This window comes from Entelurus aequoreus, linkage group LG05 (assembly GCF_033978785.1).
Source record: "Entelurus aequoreus isolate RoL-2023_Sb linkage group LG05, RoL_Eaeq_v1.1, whole genome shotgun sequence".
Taxonomy (NCBI): domain Eukaryota; kingdom Metazoa; phylum Chordata; class Actinopteri; order Syngnathiformes; family Syngnathidae; genus Entelurus; species Entelurus aequoreus.
In genome coordinates this window covers 67,321,152-67,335,130 of record NC_084735.1, presented here as the reverse complement: position 1 = coordinate 67,335,130, position 13,979 = coordinate 67,321,152, and the positions used below count along the sequence as shown (strand labels likewise).

The 13,979-nt window shown below is 35.9% G+C and overlaps 1 protein-coding gene across 1 annotated transcript in view; it reads right to left on the bottom strand.

Annotated features, from left to right (window-relative positions):
- Positions 1–1,560: 1,560 nt before the first annotated feature.
- stk10 (serine/threonine kinase 10) overlaps positions 1,561–13,979 on the bottom strand; it is an 87,965-nt gene continuing 75,546 nt past the window's right edge. The window contains exons 11-20 of the mRNA XM_062048712.1: positions 12,268–12,392; positions 11,641–11,764; positions 7,838–8,017; positions 7,662–7,754; positions 7,457–7,586; positions 7,248–7,372; positions 4,459–4,647; positions 4,212–4,337; positions 4,015–4,128; positions 1,561–2,109 (exon numbers count right to left, since the gene is read on the bottom strand). Coding sequence (XP_061904696.1) covers positions 1,969–2,109; positions 4,015–4,128; positions 4,212–4,337; positions 4,459–4,647; positions 7,248–7,372; positions 7,457–7,586; positions 7,662–7,754; positions 7,838–8,017; positions 11,641–11,764; positions 12,268–12,392 — 1,347 coding nt within the window. The 3' untranslated portion in view covers positions 1,561–1,968. The remainder of the gene's footprint in view (positions 2,110–4,014; positions 4,129–4,211; positions 4,338–4,458; positions 4,648–7,247; positions 7,373–7,456; positions 7,587–7,661; positions 7,755–7,837; positions 8,018–11,640; positions 11,765–12,267; positions 12,393–13,979) is intronic.

Sequence of the window (13,979 nt, the reverse complement as noted above, 5' to 3'; positions counted from 1 at the left end):
ATTTATTTGAAAAAAGGCCAACTCCTCTTTAAATGATCTTCCTCAGTGCAAAAGGAAGTCACATAGGTAAAGACAAAAATAAACGGAGTTTTGAACGAGACAAAACAAGTAATATTGCACTTTGTTAAGCACACAGTTAAATTACTGCAACTTTAAATGTGTCAAAGTGACAAACAACAATATTTCACTTTGGCTTTTGTCATTTCCCTCCAGTGTGGCTGATTTGTACAGTAACAAACACAAACAACACAATATGACTTGTCATCACGTCTCCCTTGAGGCACCCTACGTGTGTACATTCTGTTTATCGGACTTTTTGGATTCTCCATATATAAGTCAGTTTTAAGACTGTATAACACTTGCTTTTTTTAATCATTGCAAAAATTACAGGTGAACCAAATAGGAGTTTTGCATACAAGCTTACACTCTTTACCCAGATTTGGCCCCATTGACTCCAGTTAGAATCACATATTTTGACTATACATCTTGAATATCTGATGGGCCTCTCTCAACCTTCAATATGAAGGGAAACTGTTTTAGATGTAATTTAAACTGAAAATAATTGAATGCAAAAATGTATGAATCCAATTTTGAGTATGAGAGGGACCGTTATGGAACATAAGGGTTCAAGTGTGACATAATCCTGCCGGTTTAAAAAAATTAAAACAATTATCGGCTATTAATTATTTTATCTCGTCTAGGATGTTGTCCTCATTTTTTACTATGGAAAAAATCAAGAGTTATGACAAAAAAAAACCCACATCTAAAAAATATCTTAACATGTATATTTAATTGCATTACTTTTATGATAGAGACCATTTTGGGACTTACGGTTAAAACTGTATATTAACTCTCATTTGGTCTAAAAAAATAACCTGAAATATTACTGCAATCATGTTTCCTCCCCATTGAAAAATTATCAGGAGTTATGAAAAAAAGGCACTGAAACAAAAGAAAAATAATTAAAATATTTTTGAAAAACCTACAGGAACCAAAGGGTAAAAGTGTTTATTTGTTTGCATTAACTCTCATTTGCTCTTAAAAAAACAACAAAATCATATTCTCAATTTATTACAATATTTCGGAAAAAAATATATTTATATAATATATATACTTTTTGTAAAAAAAAAAAAAAAGATTAATTAACTTTAATATACTTTTATGATAGAGACTACTTGTGACACAATGGTAAAAAGTGTAATAATAATATAATACTATATATATATATATATATATATATATATATATATATATATATATATATATATATATATATATATATATATATATATATATGTATATATATATATATATATATATATATATATATATATATATATATATATTGTGCAGCACTTTGGAAACATTTTTGTTGTTTAAATGTGCTATACAAATAAAGTGGATTGGATATATATATATATATATATATATATATATATATATATATATATATATATATATATATATATATATATATATATATATATATATATATATATATATATATATATATATATATATATATATATATAAAATATCATATTATATTATTATTACACTTTTTACCATTGTCTCACAAGTCGTCTCTCTCTCTCTATATATATATATTTATTTTTATATATATAATTTTAATTAAAGTGTACAGTGATTAATTTTTGCAAAAATAAATAAAAAAGGAAAACTTTGGCAGCAACAGTGAGGCATACAAGAATGTAAACTGTTTTACATATTTTGGGGAACTTCATGAACAAGGGTGTCATTAGTCATTATAATTAAATGCAACATTCTTCTTGCAGAACAAAAACAAGTAAATACCTCTGTGGGCTCTTAAAAGGAAAGAGAACGCCTTTAAACCAATAAAATCCCCTCACTATTAACGCACTAAATGATGATTTTGTGTGGGGTGTCTTCCATGACTATGTGCTGATTGACACTAATAAGAAAGAACGTAAAGAAGAGGCTTGCTATTTATGTGGTGGAAGATTCCGGATAAGGCACAAACTTGGACACATTACTGACAGATCCCGAATTCTGAAATTCTGAAGATTTTTTCATGCTCCAAAATCGTTCCTGCTCCTTCCTCTTCTTGGTCAGATCCTCTTCAAGCGCCTGTGATTGAAAAGAAAACTCAAAACTTATCCAAAAAACTGGAGAATGATTTCACTTTTAAAGAAACACTTCCTCATATTTATTCATATGAATTTAAAATATCTGTTCTGGGGTCAAACTGTCATTCTAAATAATCCTTTATTATATGTAGAGGCAGTGTTTTAAGAACCATTCATTTAAGTGTCGAGATACCAGAAGTTAGCTTTTTTCTTCAAATACATTTAAAAAATAAATACTAATATTAAAATACTTTTTGTATCATTATTTATGTTTATTAAACAAATTTATATTTTTATCAATGTATATTTCTACTATATATTAGGACACTACAACACAATATACAGTATATGTTATATGTATATATATATTCATATATATATATATATATATATTCATATATATATATATATATATATATATATATATATATATATATATATATATATATATATATATATATATATATATATATACTGTGTGTGTATATATATATATATACACACACACACACACATGTATATTTATATATATATAGTATATATATATATTTATAATATTACTACCAATATTAATATGATGCGAATAACATATAAATATGTAATACTTATGAATATGTATACATGATTTAATTATTAGCTAAAGAATAATGAAAACAATATACATTTAAATAATTGTAATTTTTAAAACTGTGATGCTTTATAATAAATAAATAAATGATAAATGGGTTATACTTGTATAGCGCTTTTCTACCTTCAAGGTACTCAAAGCGCTTTGACAGTATTTCCACATTCATCCATTCACACACACATTCACACACTGATGGCGGGAGCTGCCATGCAAGGCGCTAACCAGCAGCCATCAGGAGCAAGGGTGAAGTGTCTTGCCCAAGAACACAACGGACATGACTAGGATGGTAGGTGGGGATTGAACCCCAGTAACCACCAACCTGCCGATTGCTGGCACGGCCACTCTACCAACTTCGCCACGCCATCCAATAACTGGGTTAGAGGTTAGAGTTACAGTAGTTGATGTATGGCGTACCCTATGTCATCAAAAAGAATACTATAAAACTTGTAATATTGTAATTAATTCATAACATTTGAAAAATTTATAATATGTTCATTTTAAAAAGGATTTTCCTAAAATGGTGTAGCATTGTATCATTGGTCATATATTATTTATTGCATGTATTTTATTTTTTAAATAAGTTATCCATTAGAAAAAATAGTCTATCGGCTTATGATAATGCAACAAAATATAACAATTCTGAGAAAAACGTTTTACTAAAATGTAAAATTTTATTTAAAATATGGTATATTAATAACTATTGTTTTTGTTGAAAATGAATGTTATTATATATTGTGTTTATATATTACAAACAAAAACTATACTTTTTTTAAAGACCTACATTTATAATAAATTATGTTTTTACAATTCAATATAAGTTTTGCTTAAAATATGTTTCTGATAAAAAAAAGATTTTGCTAAAATGTTAAATTGTATTTAAAACATGTCAGTATTTTCATTTGTTATTGTTTTTTGTTGAAAATAAATGTATGTATTACATATCGTGTGTATATATTACAAAGTAATAATATTTTTAAAGAAAAAAAAATTCTAATTCTGTTTTTACAACAAAACTTACCTAAGATACAAGGAAATGCAGTTAATTAGCTGTAATGTAAGTGATTTTTATAAGCTTAAAGGAACAACTCCACACTGTGTATGGAGACACATAATTAGCTGCTAGCCGCTTGCCAGCTGGGGTATTAGAAATACATTCATTGTCAGCCGGAGGGGTCTGTCATTAAAAGGCAATAAACTGCAATAGTGTAATTCGGTCGATAGCGATAGTCAATAGAAATCGGTGGCCAGTCAATCGGCACAAAGCACGAAGAACCCTACCATCTTCCTGGGTCTCAGCTGATCATGCCAGTCTTTCAGCTGCTGGTTGTGTTGCTCCTCCAGCTGTTTGAGCCTCTGCGACTCATTCTCAACCAGCAAGTGCTGCTTCTCATTCTGCGGCAACAACATTGGCCTTTTTACTTTTGCACATAAAACCTAGCGTCGTAGGAGCAAAATGTGCAAACGTGGTTTCCTACCTGAAGCTCCTGCAGCTCTCGGATGTTGTTCTCGCACTCGCCGATCTTTTCTCTCATCTGGTTATCGTGTTTCTTGAGTTGCATCTGCTTCTCGTACTTCTGACGCAGCTCCTCCTGCTGGGAAAACTTCAAAGGGGAGGGAGCAAGAGTTGGGCATACAGACATGTTTGCAAGGTTGAAGCTGTAGTGTTCATGCCAGGCCACTAGTTGGCCCTGGTGCGCCGGTTCCACAAAAACAATGTGGTACCTGTTTGATCTTCTCCTTGTCTTCAGAGCTGTTGCCTGTGGAGTTGATGCGCAGGCTCTTCTTGAACATAGCCAAGCGGGTTTTGGCCTCGTTGCGTTGGATCTTTGGCAGGCGGTTCTTCTCCTGTTGCTGACGATTTTTTAGAAGCTCGACCATGCGCTGGTTGTAGCACTGCATGTGCTCCTGCTCCTGGATTGGCACACAAATGTAGACATCAGGATTGGTGAAGTTCAATCCAAGGTTTCTCGTTGTTCCCATTGGGTTGAGTCTTTTCTTGCCCTGATGTGGGATCTGAGCCGAGGATGTCGTTGTGGCTTGTGCAGCCCTTTGAGACATTTGGGATTAAGGGTTGTATAAGTTAAAGTTAAAGTACCCATGATTGTCACACACACACTACGTGTGGCGAAATTATTCTCTGCATTTGACCCATCACACTTGATCACCCCCTGGGAGGTGAGGGGAGCAGTAGCGGTGGCCGCGCCCAGGAATCATTTTTGGTGATTTAACCCCCAATTCCAACCCTTGATGCTGAGTACAAAGCAGAGAGGTAATGAGTCCCATTTTTATAGTCTTTGGTATGACTCGGCCGGCGTTTGAACTCACGACCTACCGATCTCAGGGCGGACACTCTAACCACAAGTTAACTTTGATTGATTGATTGATTGATTGATTTTGTGCCTGCAGCACATCCATTGTGAGCGGGTTTATCGATCTACGTCAGCAATGTTGTCGTTAGCTAAGTATATTTAGCCTTTTTACAGCATTTTTCTAGTTTTGTTAGCTCAATATGAGTCCAAAGAAAACAATAGACAAGCGAAGTGTGGTTTGAGGCATTTAGGAAGTATCCACAGCGTTGTCGATACCACCTCCCCCCTATATTGCACTGCACGCAAAGAAAAATCAATAAAGTAAAGTAGATTTCCTTTTTCGTTATTAATCATCGAAGTACAGGGCTGGTCACAGTGTGTGTGTGTGTGTGTGTGTGTGTGTGTGTGTGTGTGTGTGTGGAGGCAGGGCGTCTGCGTACGAGGACAGTTCAATTGTTGTTTTGACTTTGTTATTAAAAAAGTAGTTGATCCATCACCCCCTTGTTATGTTTGTTTGATAAACAGTAATGTATAGTAATTTATATTGTGTTCAAAGTGTACACATTTTACTAAAATACAATGTTTGTGGAGGAAGGAACCCATTATTCATGTTTACATTGTTCAAAATGGTCTTCAATGTACAGGGTGATTCATAAGGAATACGGCAAAATTATCACTCGATATTTCAGAAACGAAAAAACAATAGAAAACCTAGCTTGAACAGATGTGTTGTACATAAATTAGAGTATTTATTTCATACTTAACAAGTCTTCAATATGGCCACCACCGGCAGCAGGGAAAACATCAAGACAATATGAGAATTCCTCCCAAACGCGCTCCAGGATTTGTTGAGGAGTCGCCATTTTGAGGGTAAATAAACACGTAGTCTTCCTACAATTGAACGGCGCCGAAAGGATTACATGACCACTACAGTGAAATTGTAACACAATAAAACCTGGATAACTCCTGTATCAAATGACCATTGATTCAGTCTATTACAATGCTTTCGAGCTGAATACATGTGTGATGATTTTGGCGTATTCTTTTTGAACCACACTATACAAAGTTTTGTGCCTAGATTAAGCACAAAAACTTACAAATTGGTCTGGGATTGGTTATTTAGGTCTGCCAATCAGAGTCACTCAAACTACGGCAGGTCGCAAGGAAAAAGGTTTATTATAAGAAAATAAATATAGAGTAGTGAATGGGGAAATATAAGCAAAAAACAAAGTTCAAATGTGGCGTGAAAATGGGTTAAAAATTGTGTGACTTTCACGCTCAAAGCGTGAGACTTGGCAGTAAGTTGTTAGTGTGGAAACATTTTTCATGTGACATTAAGAATGTACTTTTGAGAAAATGTTTTTCTTATGCAATCACAATAGAGCTGAACAGGTTCTAGCATTCTAGGTATTAGTATCATAAGCATTTCCATTTCCACGCACAAGGGTAAAATATAGCTGTTATCACCTGAAGGACAGGACAGTTGATAGTTATCTTATTGGGAGTTAGTATAGGATGTGCTGATCAGTGTCGGCCGATTTTCGTAAAAAAGTAAGTGATCGCCATTGCAGATTAACGCATTTTAATACTGATCACTGTTTTTGTGTCACCTGGCTGACAAGCAGCTAATTATGCATTTTCATTCACAAGGTGGAGACGCTCAAGCTAAGTTGATAATAATCACCTCAATTACGACAAATAAACTGATTTTCTTAGTATCTTAAGTTTAATTATCAAGTATCATTGGAGGACGAGGCAGAACATATTACACAGAGTAAGAACAAGGAACTAGTTTAAATATTGTGTTGATATTGTTAAACTGTCAATAACACTCACCAAAAAAAGTAAACATTTACGGTTAATACATGTGATTAGTGATGGTATTGATATCAGCCAATGTCATTTAAAACCCGGATTGGAACATCTCTAATTATTAGTATTTCAACTCTTCTCATGTGAAGCGATATTTGCCTCCGTGGCATTAAGTAAAATGCATCTGAACTCTTAGCCTGTTGGTATTTGCACTTCGGTACCTGTCCATTAAAGCAAGCAATCTTCTTATGTTAACACAATGGATTGCTACCAGGCTTGTTAGCCTGCTAGCTATTAGCTTCACTGTTGTTAGTCTTTCGTGTTCAGGTGTCCCACTACTTTTGTCCGTTTATCGTATGACGTATTGTGACGTACGTTAGTTGACTTTACCTTGTTGTGTTTCTTGAGGAGTTGGTGCCTCTGGAGGAAGTATTGTTCTTTGAGCTGCTGCTTCAACTGCTGATATTTCTCATGGATGTTACTCTCCTCCAAACCCCATATTGTAGATTCCCGATCTGAAGAAAAGAGACAAAAATGCTGACGGGTTACTACGATGCCACTGGCAGCACACGACACAACTTTAACTCCAGCTTCCCGACCTCTGATCAGGTTCTGCTTCTTGTAGAGACAATCCATCTCCGTCCGTGCAATCAGTTTCTTGTTGTCTTCAATGATTTTTTGGAGGGTCAAGTCCAACCTGTTCTTCTGGTCTGCCAGGAATTGTTCCTCCTTTGGCCACAAAGAAATACATGTTTTTTGAAAAAGAAAACGTAAAAAGCAGAAGAGGAACGAATGGTTGTATACCTCGAGAAGCTTGTTGTCTTGGTAGGTCTGCATGGATTTTTTCAAACATTCTTTGCGCTGACTTCTGGGCAGCTTGTCCACAGATTGTTTTAACTAAAGCAAGAAAAGAAGGAATGTTCATGTTCTCAAATAAATTTGTATGTTTTGTTTGAACTGTGTCTTAAAGGTGTACCAACCTCCTTCTTCTTTAGCTTGAGCTTCTCCTGGAATATTTGGTGCTCGCGCTGCTGCTCAGCTTTGATGCGTTTGGTCTCCTCTTTGAGCTGAACGTGGTGGTCTGCCTCAGTCTTCTCAATGGTTTGCTTCTGCTGCTTCTCCAGGTTCTCCAAGTCCACATCGTAGTGCTTCTTCTTGGCCTGGGAGCAGGTAAAGCCAGAAAAAAATACCTCTGAATTCAAATGAAACCATCGTCGTGCATAAAGTCAGCACACAGCATACCTCACGAGAGCTTAGTTCAAGCACACTTTTCATTTTTTGAAACACTTTTTCCAAAGCGCAGAAGGAGGAAAAGGAAGACAGGGAAGAACGCTTACACAGTAGGGAAGGGATTCATAAGGCCCCATTGCTGGGTGGATCTCGCGTGACAGGAAGGTGGGGGTTAAAGTACCAGTAGAGTGGAAAAACTAGTTGACATTATATGCTTAATTATGTTTTATTGTATCCATTAAACCAGGGGTAGGGAACCTGTGGCTCTTTTGATGACTGCATCTGGCTCTCAGATAAATCTTAGCTGACATTGGTAATCAAAGTGTTAAAAATAATGTTCAAAATATAAAACATTCTCATGCATTTCAATCCATTCCTTTGTTTTCTACCACACCTGTTGAATAAGTCGTATTAATGGTAAGAAGTATTTTATGTATTATTGGTTAGCTTCATAATAACAATGTTATTAAAAAGTATAAGAGACTTATTATACTCTAAAAATGTTGGTCTTACTTAAAAATGCACGCATTTAGTTGTGTTCAGTGTTAAAAAAATATTATATGGCTCTCACGGAAATACATTTTAAGATATTTGGCTTTCATGGCTCTCTAGGCCAAAAAGGTTCCAGACCCCTGCATTAAACCATATCCAATTGCATTTACAATCGGCAAAGTATGTGAAAATAGCGTCTTAAGATCACAAAATGCCACAAATTCAGTTGGCCATTTTGAATATTCCACTCCAAATATCTTCAGCAGTTTTCGTAGAATCTACGTCACTGGAGTTACGCTTCTGCACTCTGACCATATCACCAGATCAGTCATACTGAAAATACGCAAAAATGTGTACTGTTTATCATTCACAATCCTTATACATATACTTGGCTTTTTTATGCATTCAAAATCATAAATAAATAGCTAACAATTGAGTCAACAGATCGAGGGTCCTCTTCTCTTTTGCGGCCATAAAACCCTCTAAAAACATCCAGAAACCGCCAACAATACTATATTTACATGAAAATTAACCAAATCTGAGCGATATTGTTATTATTAGCGCCAATGCAGACAGACTATTTTATCGCCGCATTGAAAGCAGTGAGATAATGCAAGCTTACGCTGCTATTGTTGAAACACTACGCTGGCGGCTGCTTCTACTTCGTCTCAAACTAGCTAAAAGTACATTCTAGATTATAATTCATGCATCTCTCACCTTGTAGTAGACAAATGTGGCCATGGACCGACATTGACATCCCCCAAGATAGCGAAGATCATCCAAAAAGACGCTAATTGTAACTTGTTTTAACCCTTTGTGAGGATTGCGATTGAATCTTCATCTAAACAGGATTATGTGAGCATCATGTCAGTCGGCATCCCAGCGAGAGTGGAAATTTTACAGGAAGTGTTTGTTTTATTATGGTTAGTTTGTATGTTTAGCACCTAGCAATGCAACATGATGTTACAGTGTCACAATAAATATGCATTATTTTAGCACTTGGCTTCTAAAATGTGTTGCTCATCGTCATTGTGATCGAGCTCAAAAATATAATGTTCTGGATCATAATTTTTTCCAAAGTAATCGTTGTTGGCTTTCAGAACGTCTGCTTGATTAGCATTGTTGTTGATGGGGAAGGGATCTGTGGTTCCTAGCGCAACGTCACGGATCAAACGGGCTTCCTCATTAACTCTCAAAGTGGCTCGGGAATCTCTGTGGGATTGATACTATTTTAATTTATTCGCAAACTTTGGAAGTCTTTCCGTGCCATAAATCAGATGTATATGATAATAGCTTCAATATAAAGGCGAGTTGTTTTTTCACTCCACCGGTACTTTAATAATTTTGCAATGCAGTCTGCCGAAAATGATGGAAACCACCACACTACATAGCAACTGACGCTGGGGTCGAAGTTGGAATTGCCACAAAACACATTTTAAGATTTTCACTCTACTTCCATCTGGCAGTTTAAGTGGATAGTGCACCTACTCTGTCGAAAATGTCTTGTGTTCATCTTCATATTTTTGTTTGGCTGTGCATTTTTTCCCTGCACCTTTGAGGGCGAACTTGACCCAAATTGTTTACTCTAGCTGCACCATTTTGGAAAAAAAAAACCTAATTGCAATTTTTCTCACCAAAATTTCAATTTCAATTTTTTGTGATTTTTATATTTTATGCATAAAACTAAGGTGTGTAAAAATGAATTGGTACACACCAATAACCGATTTTAACTTTAGCGATTTAATATACATCCGTTTGGCGACCCTCCGGATTGATCTTTACGTAGTATAGATTGGTCGATGTTGGAAAGTCATGAATCGGTGGATTGTAGATTTGATACAAAATATGAATGCTCGAATCTTGCGAGATTTCTGTGATGACGTAATACGAGAGTACCGTTCTCGTTTGCGACCGACGATGACAGAGCAACATAGCAGACAGCACCGAAAGAGTTTACAAACAATGCACCCCCGAATGGTAAATCTAAAGGGTGGTTAACGGTTGGATTGAAAAAAAGAAAAAAAAGAATGGTAGATTGGATAAAAGTGTGGCCATTTGTAACGTTTAGAAAGCAGCGATAAAGTAGCGGCAGCACAACTAATCTGAGCACTCACCTGTTGTGACGGCATTGAGAAACTCAAGGCGGCGATGAGGGAGCTAAGGATGCTAATGCTAGCAGAAAATGCGAAAATAACCAGTGAAGAAAGACATGTTACTTTTAGACTGTCAATCGACATATTCTTGTCTCAAGATGCCACACATTAGAATATGCAATAATTTACAAAAACAAATATTTGGCTTTATACAGACTCAGAGCTTCTTTTTACAATACAATACGCTCCTAAACTGAAGAAATAACAGATAAAAACTATAGAGTGATTATAATGTAATCATATTATATAATAATAATGCAAGTAACAATTTAAAATGGTATAAACTTTTTTCCTCATTACTGTAAAAGTGTTTACCATTGTACTGTAATTGGAAGGTAAATAACTTTGTAATCCTAAATAAACAAACACAATATTCCCACAACAGGACGTAATTTTTTTCCTCCTAATTTGTGTTACTTTGCAGCACTTCTTACTGGCAAGTGGAGAGTAGGGAGGCTGTCTGTACTTCCAGTGTGTCAAAAGTTGGCGCCCTGTGCTCCCGCCCACCGAGACAAAGATTATGAATTACTGAGAAGGGGGCTCGCTGCGTTTGGTTAATTTTGCTGTTAAATAAACGCGCTCAGGTGCTGAGACCGAGGCTCAACAATTCTGATTGGTGAACATGTCTTGTCACTCAAATGCCGGTGACGGCGGGGAGGAGACCTCAGCCTCTTGCGGTTCTTTAAGGCACTAATTAAACCCTGGATGTCGATTCGTAAGAGCCGCAGGAAACCGGGCAAAGAGGCTTGTCCTATGCTATATAAATATGGTAGCTTTAAAATCTGTATACATCTGATGGTTTTTGACCCTACAGACATGCACCTAATTTCAGTGACAAATCCGTGCATCTTACTACTTCAGTCCATTTGGTGTGTCAGATGTGTTGCTTTTCCGTGTGTTTCACTCACATGCATTTCCTGGTCGAAGCGTTTCTGCATCTGTTCTTTCTGATTTTCCAGTTTGGTTTGGAGTTGAGTCAGAGCTCGATGCTCCTCCTTCTGGAGCAAACGCAGCTCACGCAGCTCCTGGCGTCTGAACACGCAAACACACAAATCGATTATTAATATTTGGTGTGGGGTTGATGGAGTGTCATATTCCTACCACTAGGTGACATGAGTAATGCACCTTCAGGATTTTAATTGACTTCAAACCCTCATGTATGGAAGTTTCAGTCACCAAATGAATCTAATTCCAGTGAGGTAAATAACATTATTTCAAGATACAAGTCTGAGTTAAAAACGATATTTGTAGAATCCCCCCATAATCCATTTAATGACTTTTATTGTTGTTAAATGTCCCGCATTAAATATATTAATTTCATGTCATTACACAATTTTATTAGCGTAACTTTTTGTCGGTAATGTTATGAGGAATAAAGTAACTATTAAAAAAGTTGGAATATTGCAAAAAAAAAAAACTTAGAAAGAATTAAGTCATTATTGCTATTGAAAAATTTTGAATATCGCAGGAACCATTTTTTTTTAATGAAAAAGTCGCAATATTATGAGAATAAAATGTCTACTGGATCCGCTTACCTCAGGAATCTCATCTCCTCATCCTTCTTTTCATCATCCTTGATGATCTTAGAAGTGGTCACGCTCACGTCGACGCCATCAACTTTGAACTTTCTGGTTCGCTTTAGAGTCTTTCGCGAAGTGTCCTGAAGGGGATGAGGAAAAATATAATAAAATGTAATAAATTCTCACCATCGTCGCATTTAATTATCATGTACAATAAGGGGGGGTCTGCTTTATTATTAATATTAAGTGGATAGTTTACAACTGGTGTGAAAGTGCACTGCATCATTGTGAATACACCTGCCTGGCTCATAGTCCATTCCCTGACACTGCAGCGCCTCTCTGCTGAATAATATGTTCTGGAAAAAACTTGCAAGTGCCACAAAGAGACAAGACTCCACCACAGAGTCAACAACAGTCCTGATCAGTCTATAAAGCTCCAGAAGCAGCTGGGTGACAATGAGGTGCACAGAGGCCTCCATTCACTGAGGTCAGCGCTGGACTGTGCCCACACAAAGGCCACATTGGGCCCCAATGAATGGAACATCATGCATATTTTTGCCTCAAGGAAGGACTTGTTGAGGGTCAAACGATGAAAGTGTGTCTTGCTATTTCTAAATGTATTGCCGTTAAACACTTGCCTTGTTAGTTTAATGTATTGCTGTATCCAGTGGGTAAAAGCCAGCATCAAGCTTTAGCCTTTGACCTATCAGTTTACTTATGACTCTTCAAACCGGCGTTTGAAGAATCATCGTTCCGGTTTCAGTACGGTTTCAAAATAAATATTGTAAGGTTTGATTTGTTTTGTATGTAATCTTTTATATGACGTTGTTATTCAAATAAAGATGACAAAAAAGAAAACTAAGGTAACAGTGACGCCGTGCACGAACAAGTAGACAGGAAGTGACTTTGTCTTCGCGGATGTGTGGACCAATCGTGTCGTGACAGATGCAAACTCCACAGCTCGTTAGCTTGTACGCGCTAGTTTTCTTAGACCCTTATTTTGTTAGCGTAGGCAGGATGGAGCAGCACTTTTATTGTGAAGACAGGAACTGGTCTATAGACTTTTGACAGCAGGTGTTTGGCGAGAGAGTGTTGAAAAGTGTTTCTTTTTTTTTGTTCATACTGAGATCACACCAGCAAGCGGTCATCTTTCAAGATCCTCGGGTGATGTATATGTCAATTTTGTGACGAAAGTGACGTCATAGCGAAGATTGGGACTGTCTGTGTAGATTGGTGTTTTAACGCCATACACGAGATGGCATTGTATCCAGGGATGCAACCATTAAAGATTTTGGTAACATTTTAGTATGGTGAACATATTCTAAGTAACAAAGACTTAATTTAGAGTTATTTGGACACTAGGGGAACATATAAGGGTTAGGGTTAGGTTTAATTCTGAGGTTATTGAGGGAAGACTCTTAGTTAATGGCTTACTGGTTGTATAAAAAGACCATGCAGAATAAGGCATTAATAAGTACTTAATAATGACTCATTAAGAGCCAATATGTTACTAATTTGCACGTTAATAAGCAACTAAATAATGGTGAATATGTTCCCCATACTAAAGTTACCCAAGATTTTGACTGTATCATTATATTCTGAGTAATGGTCATGGTTTCAGGATTATCACAATTATTAGGCAGTGATTAATTTCACCACAAAAAATATTTTGTATAAATACATTTATAAAATTAATATTCCTTAGACATTTTCATGTGGAATTTGTG